The 21306-nt window shown below is 33.8% G+C and overlaps 3 protein-coding genes, 1 long non-coding RNA gene and 1 pseudogene across 5 annotated transcripts; 1 reads left to right on the top strand and 4 right to left on the bottom strand.

Annotated features, from left to right (window-relative positions):
* On the bottom strand, positions 1–2484 carry LOC120211869 (50S ribosomal protein L17-like). Its single transcript, XM_039210337.1, has 6 exons — positions 2336–2484; positions 2189–2243; positions 1983–2033; positions 1074–1165; positions 926–1003; positions 1–285 (listed from the first exon to the last, which is right to left on the bottom strand). The coding sequence occupies exons 1-6, from the start codon at positions 2389–2391 to the stop codon at positions 132–134; spliced, it is 486 nt and encodes a 161-aa protein (XP_039066268.1). The 5' UTR covers positions 2392–2484; the 3' UTR covers positions 1–131.
* Positions 750–7170, top strand: LOC120211872. Its single transcript, XR_005524642.1, has 4 exons — positions 750–786; positions 821–918; positions 3022–3031; positions 7160–7170. It is a non-coding gene; the product is annotated as an uncharacterized LOC120211872 (long non-coding RNA).
* LOC120211868 lies at positions 3277–7481 on the bottom strand. Of its 2 annotated transcripts, none has more exons than XM_039210335.1 (10): positions 7227–7481; positions 6984–7075; positions 6209–6311; positions 5626–5885; positions 5378–5509; positions 5075–5197; positions 4573–4701; positions 3923–4137; positions 3679–3832; positions 3277–3580 (listed from the first exon to the last, which is right to left on the bottom strand). In XM_039210335.1, the coding sequence occupies exons 1-10, from the start codon at positions 7339–7341 to the stop codon at positions 3359–3361; spliced, it is 1545 nt and encodes a 514-aa protein (XP_039066266.1). In that variant the 5' UTR covers positions 7342–7481; the 3' UTR covers positions 3277–3358. The 2 variants fall into 2 exon arrangements, with proteins under 2 accessions (XP_039066266.1, XP_039066267.1); XM_039210336.1 differs by having other exon boundaries at positions 3709–3832; positions 7227–7480.
* Positions 7482–15075: 7594 nt separating this feature from the next.
* On the bottom strand, positions 15076–15750 carry LOC120211805 (annotated as a pseudogene).
* A 2311-nt stretch (positions 15751–18061) lies between these two features.
* On the bottom strand, positions 18062–20160 carry LOC120211867 (E3 ubiquitin-protein ligase AIP2-like). The gene is made up of 5 exons (XM_039210334.1): positions 19950–20160; positions 19644–19860; positions 18656–18858; positions 18340–18555; positions 18062–18266 (listed from the first exon to the last, which is right to left on the bottom strand). Exons 1-5 carry the CDS (start codon positions 20091–20093, stop codon positions 18117–18119), a joined length of 930 nt encoding a protein of 309 aa, XP_039066265.1. The 5' UTR covers positions 20094–20160; the 3' UTR covers positions 18062–18116.
* Between the last annotated feature and the right edge of the window lie 1146 nt (positions 20161–21306).

Here is a 21306-nt window from a genome sequence, read left to right as displayed (position 1 = left end):
GTAATTTACCCCAAAAAATTACTAGTATCTACTTCAAATGTAGACAATGGCAAGACAAATTTTCACCAGTTGCTTGAATCTACTGTGTCTGTAAAAAAATTATTAAAACACCGAGAACAAGGGCTCCCGGTTTATATCTCGGATTCGGCGGAGTTTTTCTCCTCTTTCGGGGGTGCAAACTGCCGGCTAAGCCGTGATCTCGTCCATGGATCAAGTGTAGGTCTCGGTGGTGGCGGTGGAGTTGGCGGCTTAGACTGTCTAAGCTCATTTTCCCTGTCAATAAACCTGTTCAAATGTGCAAGAAAAATCATCATTGAAAAAAGATTGTATGCTATAACTTTCGCGAAATAAAAAGAAACACCAAGATTTTACGTGAAGAACCCGAATCGGAAAAAACCACAAGCAGATAAGAAATTCACTAATGAAAGAAAAAGAGCACTGAGAAAAACAACTGTTTATGTATGTTATGCATGCGGTAAAGTATCGATGTTTTTAGGTATGTTATGCATGCATGCGGGAACATATCGACTTTTTGAAGTATGTTGTGCATGTGGGAACGTATCGATGTTTTTAACTATGTTATGCATTCTGGAACGTATCGATGTACTGCTGTTGAACATTTTAATGTTTTTAAGTATGTTAGGCATGCGGTCAAGTATCGATGTTTTTAGGCATGTTATGCATGCGGTAAAGTATCGATGTTTTTAGGCATGTTATGCATGCGGGAACATATCGACCTTTTGAAGTATGTTATGCATGTGGGAACGTATCGATGTTTTTAACTATGTTATGAATTCTGGGACGTACCGATGTTTCTTAGATAACGTTCATAATTTTAGTTTATTTACATGGCACTAAGCTAAAAAAAATGAAACTAGGAAATCGGGCTTAGTGCAATAAGGCCTATGAGATCTAGTAGTCTTACTCGATATAAGCCATCGGTGCAGCATCACCAACTCGTATGCGAGTTCGAAGCAGTCTAGTATATCCACCCGCTCTGTCTCTGTAACACATAGGATTGGATCAATATGACATAACAGTAAAAAAAGGGGCAAAACTGGTGGAGAATTCACTTGTATCGATATGCCAGTTCGGTAAATAGCTTGTGAATAGCATCATCCCCCCGGACAAAAGCAGCAGCACGCCTTGCAGCAGACAGCGAACCCTTTAAGAATTCAAAAAAGGAACAATGCAACGTTGAAAAATCAGAAACGAGACCAAGATATTCTCGGACGACCATAACAACTAAGATAGGTTCTATGAGCCTACCTAGCATTTAAAAACCAGACCAATATCATTAACCACTCACACGTATTCTCATTAATCGTTGATCAATGTAACAACCAAGATATAGGCGACAACTACAACATGACACGTCCAAATTTGCAGAGTTCCGAGAGGCAACTTAAAAACCAACATCAAGCAAACATTGAAATTTCATGCTAATTTACCATTTCCCCATGCTGATGGAAATATTTGGACGTCAACTATATGTAATTCTCGAGAAAGATTCAGGACAAGCAATCCTTGGTGCTTCTGATATTTGAGACTGAAGTTAAACCTAAAATCCTATGAATTACTTCAACAGAGGCAACAAATGGAAACTAGATTTGCTTAAATAATTTCCAAATTGTATATCAAACCCGAAACCGACAAATGCCGCGCCACCATTTGAAAAAACTAATCATATCACCATTAGAAAGGAACAACACTCATTTACAGGCCTGAAAAAACTAATCATATCACCATTAGAAAGGAAGCGCAATTGTGCTATGTTGACTAAAGGGTAAAGTACACCACCAGAGGTCATTTAATTATGCTCAAATGATCATTCTGATAATCAAACTTTCAAAAGTTACAAAATGGTCATTCAATTTATCAAACTTTTGCAACTATCATAACACGGCAATGAACATTTTGTACCAGATTGATTAAAAGTAAAAACAAAATGGTAGAATATATAAACAATAAGCTTGAAATACCTCTTTCCCAAGCTGTACCATGTTATCAGCAAGTCGCCGGACCTCCTTTGCCTGCAATACAATGAGCAACAAAAATTAAATAAATTCAGGTAAAACAAACAAAACCGAGATTCTAATGACAGTAAAGCGAAACCCAACAACAGAAAAAGATCTTACAATCAAAGAAATCAGAAAGATTAATCAAATAAACCTGAAAAGAAAGTAACCTTGGCAACGGTAGTTTCAATGCGCTCGTGCTTCACCAGCTGGGAAACCATTGTTCTGCAATCAAAGATAAAAAAGAGACAAAATGAATAAAAATAAGAGAGAAAATGCAATCAAGTTTTTAAATTCAAAAAGGGAAAGTGAAGAACCTGAGCATGGACATACGATGACCGGTGGGTCGGTTAAGCTTCCTGAATTTCGTCATTTTAGTTGGGAAAATAGGAAGATAGATGGAGAGGAATAGAATGAAGAAAAAGAAAAACCCTAGTAGAAGTAGAAACCTCAAAGATGATGATCCTACTCTTTGTTGAAGATGAATTCGATTTGGATGGGTTATCTGGACACATTGGGCGGTTTTTTTGGCCCAATAGGGCAAAACCATAAAAAAAAATAGTGACATGCGAAAGTTTATTCGGAATCTACAATATTTGCTACAGTGTTCAAGAAACTCGTTACATCAAGGTATTATTTTGGGATTTACGACATTTCAAGAAACTCATCACGTCGAGATAACAATTTCTAACAAAATATAATTTTTTATTAAATTTCATCACATCGGGATAAAATATTTGAATAAAAAATATTTTTATTTAAACTCGTCATCTCAACATTATGAGTTTCGGTCACTATAACAAATATCGTAAATCCCAAAATAAACTTCTATATGTCTTATTGGGTTAAATAATAAACCAATTTGCCCCAGGCGAAAAAAGAACCACATTGGACCTATCCAAAAAAAATCTTAATTATTTGATCCATTATAGGTATATATAAACCATAGTTTCGATCTTTTTTAGTACTTAAACTTTTAATTTTTTTAAATTCATAGTTAAAGTTTAATTTTTGTTTCATTTTAGTATTCATCATTAAAAAAATTTAGTTTTTGTTCAATACCACCATTTAAAATTTAACGTTAAGTTTTTTAAAAAAAAATTAAAGCTTAGGTACTAAACATACCAATACTGATAGTTTAGGTTTTAAACTCGTTAAGTTTTTAAAAGTGAGTTACTAAAATGAAATAAAATTAAACGTCAGGTATGATTTAAAAAATTTAAAAGTTTAAGTACTAATCCAAATGTTATTTGCCAACGGAGTGGTATTATCCAAATGTTAATTGCTATGACCGAAGATTCAATCCATTATCAATACTGCTACATATGATGCATGGCATTTTAGGCTCTAATCAAAAGCTCATATACGTTACTGTTATTATCCCCGCTAACACGCTTCAACATTTCGAAGCTTCGACGACTTCCTAAGAAGTCGATCCGTTTGAAAATCGCATTCCCGCCGCGTTCGGCCGTCTCTTTGCTCGAGTACGCCGCTCGAAGCCACCCGGCATGCCTCGAGTCCGTGTGAATAGCGGCCTCTATCTCATGACCCGACATGTTCTCCTACACAACAGCAGCAATGCATGCAAACAAAGGATTCAATCCATTATGTAATATTTGAACATGTTGTACTAACCATGTGCCAATGGCTCGAGTCATACCAGATAAAAGGTATAGATATAGTCCAAAACCTGCAAACATGTAAAGCCGTTGTCGCTGAAAAATGTCCGTGCAGAAGGTCCCATCTCGGAAAAGCGGTCGACGGGAAATAGTATGGTCAGGAAGTGGTTTTTGAATATCAACTCGTTTTTCTCGCTGCGAATAAGTTGCGGAGCAGATAATCGTAAGACATGAAAACGGTAACCAAATAAATGAGACAAATCTCATAGTAGAGAGAATGAAGACCTTTCTGTAAGAGACCGAGTTGAGTTCGTAAATGAGGCCCCGGAATCCTTGCCATCTCCATTAGCATCAAAGAATTCCGATTGATGCTCACTAGCATCTCCGCCACTACAAGAGTCTGTGAAAATTGAAGCGGTTGAAGTTGGCTCAGATATTGACCAGCAAATCGAATCCAGAAGACTGCTCGGGCTTATCGGCCGAATTGGGATTTGACAAGTCTGAGAAGCAAACAGATGTTCAAGGAAATGCAGTAATTCATAATAATAATAATAATACATTTAAAATCATTCCACTGAAGTCTTCTTTATAGATAAATAAGCATGTTCCATAAACACGATTGTGCTTGAGCGCTCTCACACATATATCTGATGAAGCGGTAATAATTCGTTTGGCTTCTGCAACTCGCGTTGCATGAATGCCGTAAGATAAGACCCCTCCAAGTCCAAGTTTACATGCTATGATATGAAATGTAGGAATAACCGATTGTCAAAAACGGACAACTTAATCGAACTCCGTTTTGAGCTAACCCCGTTAGTACCTTCAAGTTTACTTCCAGAACAAGGAATGGTTTCAAATGGCCGAAGCTCTTATCGGACGAGTTAAGCCGACATTAGAATGAAACCCAAAGGGCATATACATGATTAATCACTTACCTGCATTCGACGATTGCGACGATTTCTAACCCCGGTTTTGGCTAAATGTACAATCTGCTTCCTTTCTTCATGGCTTGCATTAGTTCTGAAGCTCGGAGTATCTTGAGAGAAGTTAACCGCATTATTTTCCTATTAAAACAACAGATAAGCATAAAACTAAGCTGAATGTATTTAGCAGAAACTGATGAGTTGACATGGAAAAGGTCCAATACTCAATCGCTTAAGGAGAAAAAATCAGTTTCCGAATCCATGCAAGAATGAGCTTATGAATAGGAGAATTTATCATAGATAAATCATCAATCATTGCTAAACTATAATCTTCCGTTCATCCATCTACCTCCGAATTTGTTTCTAATGATCGAATCCATTTTGATCTTTCTGATCCAATTATTCATTCTTGATCCTATTCAGCATCACAGGAAAGGAATACCATGGATGCTTTGATATTGTGAAATCTATTTTCTTAAATGAGTTTTCAAGTGCCATAAGAATAAAACAGTACCTCTCCTGCAGTGCCATTCCGAGAAGTTTCGAGAAACGTTCCAATCTGCCTAGCCAAATCGGCAGACATGTGAACAAGTCTCGGCACAAATCGATCCTTCGATGTTTTCAGGACCCACAACGGCTGAGACATATTAAATATCAAATCAGTTTAAGTATAACAAAGCATAGATTATTCTTATAAGTTGTCACGCATGATTGCATTTTGTTGGTGATGACCACGGCAAAACAGGGAGAAACGAAAACAATGTAAGAATCAAACCCATCATGATGATCGCACAAAATGCAATGCAGAAGAACTCACTGTAACAATGTTGTTAGAATGGCCGATATATCGATGGATAGAATTCCGTTCACACACTACATGACTTGCACTACAACCGACAAACCATCGATCTACAACTGTGGCCCCTTCTTTAGATGCTGCCTCAAGAACCTATCAAAGTGTTAAATCTCTCAAGGAGTTGCTAAAAGCAGGCATTTGAGCATAAGTAAAATGATGAGTTAATTACTACAGTTACATTTGAGCATAAGCAATATGTGAGATGTTACCTTATTCCGTAGCTCATCTGAAATATCGGAATCTATATACAGGGTATGACCAGACAGCATCGAGTACATACTATTTTTCGGGTCACTTCTAGAAAATCTTGCATGTTGTTTTTCTACCATGTCAATCTTCTTAGCATCATGAAAACCGGAAGGAAGACATGAACTTTCCGAAGCAGTAGGCACAAGCCGGTTCAACTCATCTACGCGTGTGCCATGATCTCCAACACCCTTCACAGTATAGAGTGATTCACTTAACCTTACTGCAGTAAATGCAAAAAGAAAAGGTGATTCACTTACCTTTCTCAAAGCGCCTTAACTAACAAAGATGAACACTCTTCTGTCTTTATCAAAATTAAGAGAGAAAAAAGTCAGTTGGGGATTGCGATTAAGAGTTCGAAAACCGTCACTTAACAATAACCGGATGCTTCATAGACGACCATATCAGTAAAGCATATAACATTGTATTTCTGTAGCTGGTAGCATAAGGTATCATATTCTTATTTCTAACTCTAGGGAAGCATGAACGACGAACACAAACATATCACAATGGGGAACCATGAATCAAGAAGTATCCTAAACTTACCATTCATCTTGACGCTGTCCACAAACCATCCAAGTGTAACGACGAACAGGCTGTTTCTCGATCCGTGTTTAAGAGCATGATCAAACTTACGTCCGCTAAAGCTGTAACTAAGATTAAGGTCAACAGAACTATTGCACCAGTAGAAACAATACACATACATCCTATATGAAATGTTACCATCATCATCATAAACATACTATTTGTTATACCTCCGGAGATACTCCTCCGCGAGCAGCAACCCCTCCGTCTATCAAAGCCTCCGGAGAAACCTATGACGAGGCCTCCGAGATCATCCTCACCATAAACCCTTGACAAGACCATTCGTCTTCTTCACCACTCTTCTTGGGCTTAATACCCTCCAAACTCTCTCTCTTCGAGCCAGACTCATTTAAGACCCGTAGCTCTCCAAAAAAAAAACCGACTATGACTCTCCGCCCAAATCAAAAGGAATAAACCGCGTACCACCACCTCCTACAGCCCCATAACCTCACACTTTACAATCAACACTATTCATCCTAACTTTGTCAAACATACCAAATCTAATCTCACCAGCAGACTCAATCCAAAAAAAAAAACTAATGGTGAAAGGGCATCCATGTCATGTAAACGGCTCCATCAACTTCAAGAATCAACAATTTAGACTTTTGAGATACAAGAAATAGAAAGAAAAATTCAACACAATCCAAACATAAGACTTTTCAACCAATTCTTTAGCCAAGTTTCAGGTGATGCCAAAATTTAAAGCAATTTAAAAAAAAGAAATAAAAAAGGATATTTGAACCACCAGATGGGTACATTGAGGATGCAAGCTTGCACTATATTGACCACCTAATCTCTCAGTTGCTTCCATAACTTGTTTCCTTGCTTCTGAACAAATCAAAAACAAACCCAAAATTTTAACATATAATATAGGGAAAAAAAGCTAGGTTAAATCAAAATTGAAGTTCCCAGATTCAATTACACTCAAACAACAGTGCACTGTAAAAATTACCCAGACTGATTAAACAAGACGACCAACCTTTGGACAAGCCAGTGACGCAAATGACCAGACCGGAGAATGGACCGATAGATCGAACCGGCACCGGTTCCGGTTCATGGCCGAGAGAAGCAGCAGCAACAGGGGACAGGGACATTGGTTCGAACGCCTGGGAATTTGTATTTGCTGATGGCGCTGAAGAAGAGAACCCAACGAACAAATTTGAACAGCCTCTGCTATTTACCACTTCCACCCTGCTAAGACCACCCACGCTTTCCTCTCATTCATGTCGAAATTCCAAGCGAGATTCAAACGTTAAAAAGAAGGAAAACGAAGAGAGTAAAATGAATTTGAAGGATGCCCAAAGAAAGAGAAGACTTTATATATATATATATATATCTATATATATATATCGAAAAACAAGGTGAATAAAATAAGAACAATGGCAGGAAATTGAAGGGAAATGGGAATCGGAGATTGAAGACGGACCCAGGATTGTAATAATTCAACTTTCAAAATTTATATAATAATGAAGAAACTTGATATTTTAAAGATTTAAGAAATTTAATGATTGTTTTGTACTTTACCCTAATTTATTAGTGTTGTTTTGAACACTGGTCACTTCGAAGCTTGCAGTCGAAAAAGGCCAGCCATTTTAGGTCATATTATTGGATTAGACCCTGTACCATGCTTATATTTGTGAAATTAATTCATGTACTGTAATTAAGTTATTTTTAGTCTAGTATTTTCACATGTTTGGTTATTAAATTATTAGTTTTGGTCTATTATAGTGCATAAGCTTCCCTTTTTTTTTCAAAAATCATACTTAAAATTTATTTTTTATTTCATTTTAGTATCCATTCTAAATTTAACATTAAGTATTAAAAAAGTGAAGTTTAGGTACTAAAACAGATCAAAACTGATAGTTTAGGTACTAAGCATGTGAAGTTTTTAATTGTGGGTACTAAAATGAAAAAAAACTAAATATTATGTATGATTTTGAAAAAAACTAAAAGTTTAGATACTAAAATAGATCAAAACTAATAATTTAGGTACTAAATACATAGTTTACCCTTAGTTTTTGTTGTCACGCGACTAATGAAGTTCTTCTATCCACAGTCTCAGAAGCCCATTTTGAATCGAATTTCCAATTCCATTCATTTATTGAAGGACTAAATGGTATATGAACTTCGTTTCAAGATTCAATTTAGTACTTAAGTTCTTTTATCCAAATTGGTACTTGATCTTTGTCTCAATGTTAAATTAATACTTTAACTTTTATTTTGATCCAATTAGAAACGTGAACTTCATTTTCTGGTTTAAATAGGTGTCTCAACTTGACTTCATATTTCAAATACATCATTCATTATAAGTAACATTTTGAAAAGAAAAACAAATTGATGTACCAATTCGAGTCAAGAAATCAAGTTAAAATACTTAATTTGAATTATAGAAAATTGGAAAAAAATACATCAAAGGCCTATGTACTCTTTAAAAAAATTCAGTGTGGTCCTTGTATTATTTTTTTTCAATGTGACGCTTCAACTCAGAAAACACAAACCCAATGTGACATTTTAACCAACGTTTTTTGGCGTTGACCATTTTAGTGCTGATGTGACTGCCACATCACCACTGTGAACTGTTATGTCAGCATTGTAACGGTTAACGACGAAAAACGTTGGTCAAAGAATCACATTACGTTTGTTTTCAAGTTGGAGGACCACATTGAGAAAAAAACAATACAATGGTCACATTGATTTTTTAAAAAAAGTTCAGGGCCTTTGATGACTTTTTGCCTAAAAATTTTACGTGCCAATTAAACCTTAAAATCAAATTTAAAATATATTTTTATTAAGCTAAGATGATTACAAAATAATATCTATTTTAAACACTCTTAACGATTCGATAATAAACATGTTTTATTCACGGATGCAAGCCATTTAAGGGTTTATATATATATATATATATATATAATTTTAGCTCTATTTGTCTTTCGCTACTAGTTTAATTACTCTGCTATAGTTACTAGTATTTAAACTTAAAATTTTTAAGAATAATAATAATTTCTTTAATTATCGAATCGAGTCGAATAAAAAAAAATTAGTTATTCGAGTTGACGAGTCCTATTTCACAACTCGGACTTGATATGAAATTTTTTCGAGTCGGATTTATAAAGTTCGAGTAAAGTTGATTTTTTGAGTTTTTATTTAAATTTAATTTTAAATATTTATAATATTATTTTATTCTAATTGAAGTGAATTTCTATAACCATATATACAATACAAATATATTTATTCATTTTTTTCCGTATATGATATACATATGTCATACAAAGTCCAAGGACTTGACTCAAACTTGAAAATAAATCCACTAATTAGTAAAAATTTTGAGTTATTCGAGCTGCATTTTACAACTCAATTTGAATTTGAATTTTTTTAATCGAGTCGAGTTTATGGAATTGCAACTTGAGTCAATTCGAATCGGAAAATTTAGTTTTTAGAATCGAGTTGAGTTTTGCTCACCCCGATGTATGAAGGCTCATTATGGGGGTAACCCTCCCAATCCATATTGTTCCATACACAAAACGCTAGGATTTGAACTCCTATCCTTACTTAAATCTAATATCTCATCGCACTAGATTAATTGGTTTTTCTTTGTTTTATTTAATGTACTTCAATACTACTAATAGATTAGATTAAGAAGTTGAATTTGGGGTGGTTAGGCTACACGGTTTATAGGGGTGACCCATCCCTAGAAAAATGCCAGTAGAGAGAGCTTTTGTAATAGAATAAACTACACAAATGGTCATTAATATTTGAGTAAGTTTTTGTTTTCCCCACTAAAATTATAAAAGTAAGAAATTGATCATTAACGTTATTGATTTGTAACAAAATGATCATTTTATCATTATTTCCGTTAAATTGATGACTTGGCGACGCTACTGAAATGGTTGATATTTAATTTCACCCCTAAATTACTACAATATAAAATTACTCTTCAATGACTTATTCGATGTTTTAGTAGTAGTTTAGGGGTAAATTTTAAACATTTTATTAACATTTTCATGTCATCAATTTAACGGAGATGATATTAGAGTGATCATTTTGTTACAAATCAATAATTTTAGTGACCAATTTACTTTTGAAACTTTGGTGGGGGAAATTAAAATATATTCAAAATATTAATGACCATTTGTATAATTTACCCTTTATAATATTAGGAAATCGGAGTGATTCAGACGGTACATTGACATTGGTGATGGATTCACCAGAGTGAACACATAAATTATTATTATTTTAGATAATTATCTATTTATTTAGTTACGTCCACCTCATATAAAAATTTTATGTTATTAATATTTATTAGTGACAACATTTGTAGTGTTTAGAATTTTTTTATCAAGTTAAATTTACAAATATATATATATCTTCCGTCTGAATTTGAACTGAACCGAAAATTATACATCTTCTACCTAAATCTGACTTAATCAAAAAATATATCATTCAACAGAATTCGATCTGATCCGATCTAACCTAAATATAAAATAAGAATTTAGTTAATAAATAATAGATAAATGGGTATTATAGTAATTATCCATAAATTAATTTGAAAAAAAGTACACATTTACCTTTGGGTTAGATCAGATCAGGTCAGAGTTTTTTGACACTCCACCCGAACTAACCTCACTCATTTAAAAAAATCGAGCCGAACTCTTTTTTTTTATTAAAAATATAACCTTATTGAATCAGATAAAATCAAAATCTATCAATTTCAGATTAAATTATCATTCCTAATTAACACCAACTATGTATTAATAATATCGATTCACAGTAAGCCTTAAACTCTTCATTAAACTGGATCAACATTTAATGACGTTCCATTCGTTTTGAATTTATATTAAATTTTAGGATAAAGTTTCATTTTGACTTGTCATGGTCTCATACGAATAAATAATTTTTTTTGACAAAATAGAGAAATTATATATACATTATTGTAATTATTTCTAAATATATAAATATGATTCCGACTTTTTATTTCACAAAAGTCACTATGACTCAACCCAAATATGATTTATTTCAAAATAACCCTACATGGTTGAATATAAATTATAATCAAAACTCTTCGCTTAGGTATTTTTTTCATCCTTATTGATCGATGGCGACATTAACTTTAATGTTAGTTGTCGACCGTCGGTATTCTTTATTGTCTTTTTCTTTTCTATATCGTATCTTTATTATTTTTTTCAATAAATTTAATTGTTGCATTTTTCATCTATCTTTATGACACGTGTTCTTATGTTTTTTTGACATATTTTTCGATTCTTTGATCTTTTTTTTTTTGTTTTTTTTCTAAGGATTGATTTGACATCGCCACGACTGATCAAGATTGCGCTTATCTGATATCTTGTTGATCTGCCTTGCTTTAGACCCTCAGGTTGGATTTGGACACTCGATTTGCGTTAATGGATAGTTTTTCATGCCGCTCGAGTCTGATTTGTGATTTGTCGGTGTTCTTTCAATAGTTTGATCTCCTTTTGTAGTTTATTTGCCAATGCGATCAGATCTGTTTGTATTTATCTTTATTCGAGTTTCTTGGTTAGATTTACTTTTTCCTTGTATAATCCTTATGTGATCTTAAATTGTTAATTTTATTTCAATGATTATATGAAATTTTCCTAATTACGTGCTTAATTTACGATAATAATTATAAATTTTTTATTGTAATTTGAGATATTTTTTATTTTGAATAAAATTAATTGTTTCTATTAAAAAAACTATCCATTAAAACCCAAAAAACAATAATCGGTTTATTTGGGGTCTATAAACAGAAATAAACGGACCAATACCAATTACATGTAAAGGCCAAACTCCCTTCGATATTTTACATCAAGTGTTTTAATTATAATTTAATTTGTTTAATCGTTATAATATTTGACTAACTAAGGTAATTTTATATATTTTTATTTAATTTATAATATTTTTATAATAATCAACTTATTAGAATAAAGTATCTACTTAAAAATTTTATAACTCAATTAACAATCTGAAACGACTGTACATATAGAGTGTGAGGGTATAGGAATGGCAACCGGGCGGTTAGGGCGGGTTTTGCTCGCCCTGTCCCTGAACCCAAAATGAATTTTCATTCTCGACCCCGACCCGATTCCCGTCGGATTTTTTATCGGGGCGTCTCCGTCGGGGATTTTTTTTGCCCCGTCCCCGAACTCGACCCGAAATATTATACTCAAACTCGAACCTGAAAATATTATATATATAATTAATATATAAATATAAAATATTTATATATATATATATAATCGGGGCGGAGATACATTGTCCCGTCCCTGAACCCGACCCAAAAAAATCCCGATAACCTACCCGACCCAAACTTGACCAGAATTTAGGTTTCCATGGGTTTGGGTCATTCTGCCATCCCTATGAGGGTATTTTGTTCCTCCAAAATATTGGATTTAATAATAATTTAAGTCTCTATTAATTTAAATTTAAATAAACTTAGACTTTTTCTCTCTCTAATTTTTTAGAATAAATATTTAATAAATCTCAATTATTTTGGACTTAGATACTCTCTCCCTCATAATTAGGGGTGACAATCATGTGGGAAAAATCGAAAACTGTGGAGATTTGAATCGACAGTGATGGAGAATAACCGAAATCTTCACCCATGGGGATGTCGATGGGGATAGGGGAAGTTTTATCCCCGAAGCTCAAATGGGATGGGGACGAGGATTGCTATATCTGAACTGTGTGGATAATCAAACCGTACCCGTGCGAATAACCGTGAGGATCCTCGAAAAATAACCGTATAAATCCTCGATGTTTTACAAAAATAACCGTGGGATCCCCGAAAAATATTCGTGAGATTACGTGTTGCCACTGTTACATCTCAAAGGAACTAAAATTAAAGTTTAGATCTTTTCTCATTTAATATACAATAATTTGTTGAGATTAAAAATGGTTAAGATTAAACATATATGATATATCTTACAAGTTTTAAGTGTTGTATTAATTTCAAAAATATTTATTTATTTTTTAGGATAGAGATTAATCTAAACTCGTAGGGATCCGTAAGAGATGGGTACAGAGATAAAAAAATTCCTTGAAACATATAGTAGACCCCACCCCACCCTTACTCATAATATTTAATTTTAGCTCGTCTAATATATACACTTTGTAAATATTATTGCTTGAATTTAACGCATGTAAAATAATAATAATAATAATAATAATAATAATAAAAAATAAATAAATAAAAGATGCGTACAATCACATTCAATACACGTGACATTAAAATGCATAAAACCAAAATTAGCTCCCCAATATTTATCAAAATGATCATTTTATACTCTATTCTATTTTTTGGAGTATTTTCGTCCCAACGTTTTATTTTCAGGGAAAAATATCCATAATATTTGACAGAATAATCACTTTGTCCCTTATTCTTTTTTAGGGGGCATTTTAGCCCTCAATGTTTCATTTTAGGTTATAAAAGGCTCATATTTAGAGCGTTAATCGTATGTTAACTAATGATTTTCATCTATAGAGGGAGCTTTTTGCCTCAAAAGTAAAATGTTGGAGGGGCCAAAATGACCATTTTACTAAATGTTGGGGGCCATTTTCGATATTATTCCCATTAAAAACTAGCAAAGATGAAGGACCAAACTATGTCAATTAAAAATAGAAAGATCAAATCTCATATTTTAGTCATAATAAAAAAAACTGGATGTCCCTTGTTCCCATATGTAATGGGGTAAGGGGGAGGTAAGATAGTAGACTGCCCCCAACACTAGGTTGAGAGCATCTTCCGTAGGAGACCTCCAAATTATGAAATGCCCTCCATGAGACTCGATCCCACGACCTCAAGATTAAGAACCTTGTGTTTTACCAACTGAGCTGGATGGTCATTTTATATTTTAGTCATAATAAAGGGACTAAAACATGTATTAAAAAAGGACTAAAACAAAAGTTAGACCTTTATGTGTGGAGGAGGGTACAAGACAGGATGTAAGAAATGATTAACAAATGCTGGCGTGGTGTAGTCAATGTAAGCAATGATCGCATGCTTTGAAATCAAATTTTAATTCTTCCATTACTCAATGTTTAATAAATTAATCAAATGTTAATTTTTATTTTCAATTTTGACACACTTTGAAGTCCTAGATTCTTCAATATTCAAATTTAGTACCAAATTTAATTTTCTATATTTAATTTTTTATCAAATTAATCTTATTTAAAAAAAATAAAAATGTTGATGAAAATATTAAATATTTAACAATTTTGCATTTTAATTACATTGTCAAAATTTAAGTAAATATTATAGAAAATATTATTTAAATGGATGGAAGTATTAATTTATATACAATACTTTAAATTTTAGGGATTAATTTTAAATATCAGTCATAGTTTATAAACCTATTGGACAATTAATGCATTTTACTCTTTTTTTTAAATTGTATTGAATAAAATTCTAAAATTATTATTTATTAATTTATACTGTGACCTGAAAAATATATATCATTCATTTGATTATGGCCAGATCCGATATAAAATAAATATTTAATTAAAAATTATAATTTTTTAAAGAAATTATATTATTATCTCAATTTCAGATCGGTCAAAGCTTTTCCACCATTCACCCTCTATCCAATCCGACTCGACCTTACTCCCTTAAAAAATTCGAGCTAACTCGACGCATATTCAATTTTTTTATATAAAAAAATCAGATCCTATCAAATCAGCTTGGATAAAAACCGTGGGTTTAGGTTAAATTTCTCCCTCTATGCATATTGCTGGGGGAAATCATGAATCTGGCAGTTAAAATTCGCCAAATTCCCTCTATATATGGGAGGAAAAATATGGAGGACTAAATGAGATATTTTTTACTTTAGAAGTTCCAAAGAAACAATGAATGCTGTGGAAAATCGTCGCCGTCGCCGTCGCCGTCGAGATCATCGTCGACGTTATCGTAAACCGGCGGTGGATAGAATTGGTCTCCGAGGCCCGGAAAAAAGCCATAGTCGGACATCCCTTGGTTGGTATCCAACATGCTCAAAAACGACGACCAATCCTCCACCGTTTCATTGCTCTCCGCCACTTGTATTCCCGCACGACCCTGATCTGAAACCGACACCGACACTGAAACCGAAGGAGACGACGTGTACTGTTCTGTTTTCATTCCGGCATTGTTGTTGTTATCGAAGGAGGATTTGTTGGCGAAACTAGACGCGAAGGCTTGGATCTCGGGCGGGCTGAGCGACCGTTCTCCCGCTATATCCGGAGGGTTGTCGGGGAAGTTGAACTTCACCCCATCGCTACCGCGCAGACAATACTGCGCGGCGTCGAACGCCCGAGCGGCGAGTCGTAAGATCCCAGCCAAATCCGCTCGCGACTGTTGGGCAGTCGGATTTCGGACACCCACTTCCCCCATTTCCGCTTCCGTACGCCCCTGTACTTGGAAGAACCACCGCTCGGTTCGCCGCGAGCGGGGGATTCCGGCTGTGGCTTCACCATGAATGATCGTTACCGGGAAAATGGTTTTTTTTGTGGAATATCTGAAAGAGATGTGGATAATGAAAATGGCGGCTGTCTGAAAGTTGTATATATAGGTGTCGGGGACGTAGGCTTAGTGCTTTTTGTTTGAAGGGATCTAAGCGTGTTGAAGAGGAGTAATGAGAGCGGACACGTGGCAGTCTTTTGGTGGGCCATGGCAGTTTAAAAACGCGGTAGAGACCGTACGTGAAAACCACGTGCATTTATTATTTGGCTGTTTTCGCCTTCTAAAATGTCAAATTTGAATTAAAAATGAGTTTTAATAACAATAATATTTTTTAGAAGTAGATGCATGATATATTTATTTTTCAGAAACAGCAATGACGTGTTAAATACAGATTGAATAAATACAATCATAATTTTTATAAGTAAATTATAACAATGATCTACTAGTAATAGTAAGTAAAAATGTAAAAGGTTAAGGCAACGACGTACATAAACAAATCACTCCAATGACCCCGAGCACCAATATGGAGGAGAAAAATTTGAAGAAGATTCAAAACGGACAAATGAAAAAGCGATCTCCCCTTAACAGTAATCCCATTCGACATAGTTATTCGATAACCAATGGATCGTCATTGACAAACGAACAAAGAAACCAGACATCAGAAAAACAACCAACCATGAAAAATTTGATCAAATTTGATCTAGAACCTTAAATGACTATTATATCACAATCATGTGTTAATATCTAGCTTAAACAACCATCAAAATTTTTAACGGAAAAGGTAGGCATGTAAACAAACATAATGTTCAACGAATAGTTCATGAAACGTTCGTCGGAAAGTTCGTTTATGTTCGTTTAGTTAAATAAACGAGCACGAACAAAGGGATCGTTCTTTCATTTATATTTATGAACATTTGATAATTTGTTTGTTTATGTTCGATAATCTATTCGTTTATGTTCGTTTACATTTAATAGTCCATTAGTTTATGTTCATTCGTTTAATTAAATTTATATTTATGACCGTTTATTATATTCTTTTAAGATTTTTAATTTGGTTGAAAATAAAGTTATATTTTATGTTCGTTTATTATTTAAACAAACGAATTATTCCTTAATGAATGAACACAAACAAAAATTTTTGTTCGTTTATTCGGCTAAAGTTAAACGAACGAACGAACGAACATGAATATATCCTCGTTCGTGTTTGTTCGGTTCGTTTACATGCCTAGGAAAAGGACGAATTTGGAACATAATGAATAGTCGGGAGATAATTTTATAATTTTTAATAGACGAAAGACTTAATAAAGTAACATGCTATAATCGGAGGATCATTTTGTAACTTTCAATAATCAAGGGACTTAATAAAGAAGTATCCTACAGTCAAGCACCAGAAATGCCAAGAGTCTAATGAAATTTGTTTGATAAAAATCATAATATTATGAATGCAACAAATTAGATTAAAAAATCGTTTTTATGTTAAATTTTTATAATATTTAATTTATATTTATTAATAAAAAAAAATCTTAAAAATTTTATATCCGAGTCTAATGAAGCGTGTCTCCTTTGTTTTCATTCAGAAAGGTAATGGAAGTAGTGTACATATGTCGATGATTCTAGAATTACAGCTACATGTCTCCATCTTTATTGTATGTTTTTAATTTATAATAGGTTTATCGTTAAAATAAGTGTTTAAATTATACTCAAAGTTAATTTTTGGTGTTTAAAATTTTTTTCCGTTAAAAATAGGTATATATTATTTTCTACGTTATACTTGGGTGTTTATTTTTAAAAAATTATTAAATAACACATATCACGTATAGATTAAAAAAATTAAAATTTAAAATATATATAAAAAATATAAACATGACACATGTCACTTAACGAGTTTTTAATAATAGACGTCTAAAAATGTGACTCACTAATCCCAATCGTGTCGGATTTATAAATATTCGTGAGGGTGAGTCCACATTGATCAGTAACACAAAATTTTTGAAAGGACGAACAAAATTAAAATTTCAGGATGAGCATTATCAATGAAATACGAAATTAATTAAAGAAAATTCGAATTTTAAAATAAACACGTGCTCCCCTGAAGTATATGTAGCTCCGACACTGGGTCCCAATCTCAATGGTGCACCTAATTTTTAGGTACAATTAGGACCAATGTGATGATGAACCTAAATCTCATGATGATTTTTGAAAGCCTAAAGTTAGTTGACTAATCTGAAAAGGAATATATTTATTTCATTTCAAATGGTAGAAATTTAATCAATTCAGATCAAATATCGTAAAAATTTATTATAAAGGGAATAAATTTATTTTATTTTATTCATAACGTAAAGATTCCAATGCTGAATAAGAAAGATTAATGTGAAATATCAATGAATATATCACAATTCCAATAAGATCATCAATCATCTAGACATACATGTATTCGCCGCCACGAACCGCATTCGCAGCTCCTTTCCTCTCTTCTTCGGCCTCCTTCTCCCGCTCCTTCCGGCTCTCATACTCATGATCATCCGTCTGCAGCTCGTATCTGCAAATCGGGCAAGAATTGTGCTCGTCCTGCTCACGGAAACAGTTCGATTAACCCTGCATCAACACTAAACAAAAAGAAACTCATGGAACATAAACTTACCAGCCATGGCTTTAGGCAAGGAGGATGGAATGTGTGCTTGCAAGGCAATTCTTGCATCTTGTCGCCTATAACAAGGTTCTCCTTGCAGATTGCACACTCCGCATTGGACCCGAGCTTTGCCAGAATTTCTTCCGAGAGAGTAATTACCGGCAGCTTCGCGACAACTTCTTTACTAGCTGGCGGGACTTTCCGGACACCGGCTTCATTGTCCAATATCTGGAATATCGAAGGCCAAATCGTTCATATGCAACGCAAGTGCCAACATACAATCTAGTATCATGAACAGACAGATTCGAGAAGCATATTTCAAAGATACCTCTGGTATAACCGTATCGAGGTGATTAATAAGCTGCTCGAGCACATTGGCAGCGTTTTCTACCGTGACAACATTCGAGCCCGATCCCTCGGATGAATCGGCGGTTGCAGCGGAAGCAAAGGCAGTCATGAGATTCGATTGGACCAACCATTGGGGCTGTGGTGGTTCAGGATCCACAGTAAGATGCCCTTCAAAAAGATAACCTTTGGGGCAACAAAACAGAGATCAGTAACCTTCAATGCATAAAAAAAAATATTTGTCATAATACGCCATAGATGCATGTACTCCACTTAGGTTCAAATTTAGTCCCTATACTTCAATATTCGTTAAAATATAAACCCTCCAACATTTCTGTCTGCTCAAAAATTACAAAGTATTTATTAGAAAAATGATAAACTACATTTAATATCTAAATGAAGATACGAAAAAAAAGTAAACTACGCATTTAATATCTAAATGATTAGTTTTAGTCTGTTTTAATACTTAAACTTTTAATTTTTTTCAAAACCATACCTAACGTTTAGTTTTCATTTCATTTTAGTATCCGCATTAAAAACTTAACGCGTTTAGTACCTAAACTATCAGTTTTGATCCGTTTTAATACCTAAACTTTCATTTTTTTCAAATCTTAACGTTAAATTTGAAACGGGTACTAAATGAAACAAAAACAAAAGTTTTTAAAGGCAAAATACTAAAATGAAACAAATACTAAACTTTAAGTGTGAATTTTAAAAGAAATTGAAAGTTTAGGTACAAAAATAGACTAAAACTGATAGTTTAAGTATTAATTTACCCAAAAACTTTAAACTATACCAGAATTTGAAATTTCTAGTTTGCAATGTCAACAATTACACTAACATTTTAAACCTGAATTATAAGTACAAGGACTAAATATCTAACTTAGCTATAGTAAAGGGACCTACGACATAATAAACCAATTACTTCAGAGAAGGGGGAAAACTAAGGGATTTTCCCCCCTGAAACAAACCTCTGTTTTGGGAAGACTCAGCTAACGGGGCGGGGTTCTCGATTTCATTCAAGTGTTCCTTAGCCTGAGAAATGCAATTCTTCAAATGGTCCTTTTCAGCAGGATCAGAGACAAGGGATTCTAATCGCTCGAAAAGACGTAAACCGGCAAGCCAGAAGCCGGGAGCGGTGTATCTCGTTTTCAAAATGGTTGCGACTCGACAAACAACCGAATAAAACTGAAAATCAAGCCGACGAGTGTTGAAAATCTGATTATTTTTGTCAGTTCTGATTCGTAAAACCGAAAGAGAAATTAAGAAATCAATACCGATTTGCGAAGAGCGGGAGAAGCGGATGGGTAATGGAGTTTGAGAAGTGAATCGATGGCGGAAACGGACTCCTCGAATCTCTGTTTCTTCCCGAGCTGTTTCTGCAATTCCTCTAATTGCTGCTTCAAGCTTGAAGATTCCATTCTTTCTGAACCGTAATTAGATTATTGAACACGAAATTTCGTTTCAGCTTTGATCTGTTGGCGGTTGGTTTGGAAATCTGAATAGGATTTTGAGTTTTTTATTAGCATATTTCTTGGCGAGGGGGACAACAACGGTGGCGGCGAGGCCTTTGCTTTGATTGTCTAAATATTAACTTTAGTCCCTCTAATATGTTAAAGTTCGAAATTTAATCAGTGTCGTTTTTCTTAAAACTACTTTTATCTGATGCTCGATTAATCCAAATTCGATATTGTAAAATACTATTAGGAGAGTTGATCCTTTACATTTAAATTGTTTCATTCGTAAAATTAAAAATTTAAATAATTAATTTATTTAAATAATTTAACGTCTCATTTCATCAAACCAATTGATATTTCATGGAAGATACCTCAATAATTAAAGTGAATATTATTATCACTTAAGGTCTTGACTTGAGTAGTTACATCTGCATGTTAAGTACATTATTAACGATTAAGAAAGATTCTGAACAAATATCACCTCCGGCTAAAAAACAATCAACATTTTACCAAATGGAACATGCATGGGGATGGTAACGGGTTAGGTAGGTTTGGGTTTTCGATTAATAACTCGACCCAAAAATTTTGTATCCTCTACCTGAACCAGACCCGACTCGAAAATTATATATCCTCCACTTGACCCGACTCCATTCAAAAAATATATATATCATCCACTTGACTTCGACCCAACTCAAATTTTTAGAGTATAAATATGATTCGACTATATATAAAATAAGGAATTGATTAAAAGATATTTTTTAAAGAAATTTGCATTATTATCCCTAGGTCAGATTAAATTTTTTCACCTTTTACCTGAATTTGACCTAATCCGACTTGGATTGGGTTAGGTCGGAACCCGTCGGTTTCGGATTAAATGGTCATGCCTAGGGATGGCAACTCAACCCGAATCCGATGGGTTCCGACCCGACCCGACCCGATCGAGTCGGATTTTTTTTTTAAAAAAATCGGGGTCGGGTTTTTTTTAAATGTACTGTTCGGGTCGGGTTTAGGGTGAAAAAAATCCGACCCGACCCGACCCGAAAAATATATATAATTTTATCCTATATATTTAGGGATAATTACAATAATGTCCCTCCATATATAATTTTTTTCAATTAAGTTACTGTTTTCATTGAATAATTTTTTTTTATTATTATTTCGGGTCGGGTCGGGTCGG

Source organism: Hibiscus syriacus, unplaced genomic scaffold (genome assembly GCF_006381635.1).
Source record: "Hibiscus syriacus cultivar Baekdansim isolate YM2019G1 unplaced genomic scaffold, ASM638163v2 tig00109987_pilon, whole genome shotgun sequence".
Lineage (NCBI taxonomy): Eukaryota > Viridiplantae > Streptophyta > Magnoliopsida > Malvales > Malvaceae > Hibiscus > Hibiscus syriacus.
The sequence above is the reverse complement of the archived record's forward strand: the minus strand, read 5'-3'. Positions and strand labels throughout refer to the sequence as shown.

Excerpts from the sequence above, each read along its gene's own strand:
- LOC120211869 (XM_039210337.1), bottom strand. The coding sequence starts at position 2,391 with ATGACGAAATTCAGGAAGCTTAACCGACCCACCGGTCATCGTATGTCC. Across the intron at positions 2,034-2,188 it reads TTGAAACTACCGTTGCCAAG|GCAAAGGAGGTCCGGCGACT; the intron begins GTTACTTTCTTT and ends ATTGTATTGCAG. Across the intron at positions 1,004-1,073 it reads GAACTGGCATATCGATACAA|AGACAGAGCGGGTGGATATA; the intron begins GTGAATTCTCCA and ends TATGTGTTACAG.
- LOC120211868 (XM_039210335.1), bottom strand. The coding sequence starts at position 7,341 with ATGTCCCTGTCCCCTGTTGCTGCTGCTTCTCTCGGCCATGAACCGGAA. Across the intron at positions 6,312-6,983 it reads GTACCCATCTGGTGGTTCAA|AGCTTTAGCGGACGTAAGTT; the intron begins ATATCCTTTTTT and ends AATCTTAGTTAC. Across the intron at positions 5,886-6,208 it reads GGACAGCGTCAAGATGAATG|TAAGGTTAAGTGAATCACTC; the intron begins GTAAGTTTAGGA and ends CATTTACTGCAG.
- LOC120211867 (XM_039210334.1), bottom strand. The coding sequence starts at position 20,093 with ATGGAATCTTCAAGCTTGAAGCAGCAATTAGAGGAATTGCAGAAACAG. Across the intron at positions 19,861-19,949 it reads CTCCCGCTCTTCGCAAATCG|TTTTATTCGGTTGTTTGTCG; the intron begins GTATTGATTTCT and ends CTTGATTTTCAG. Across the intron at positions 18,556-18,655 it reads TCGATACGGTTATACCAGAG|ATATTGGACAATGAAGCCGG; the intron begins GTATCTTTGAAA and ends TCGATATTCCAG.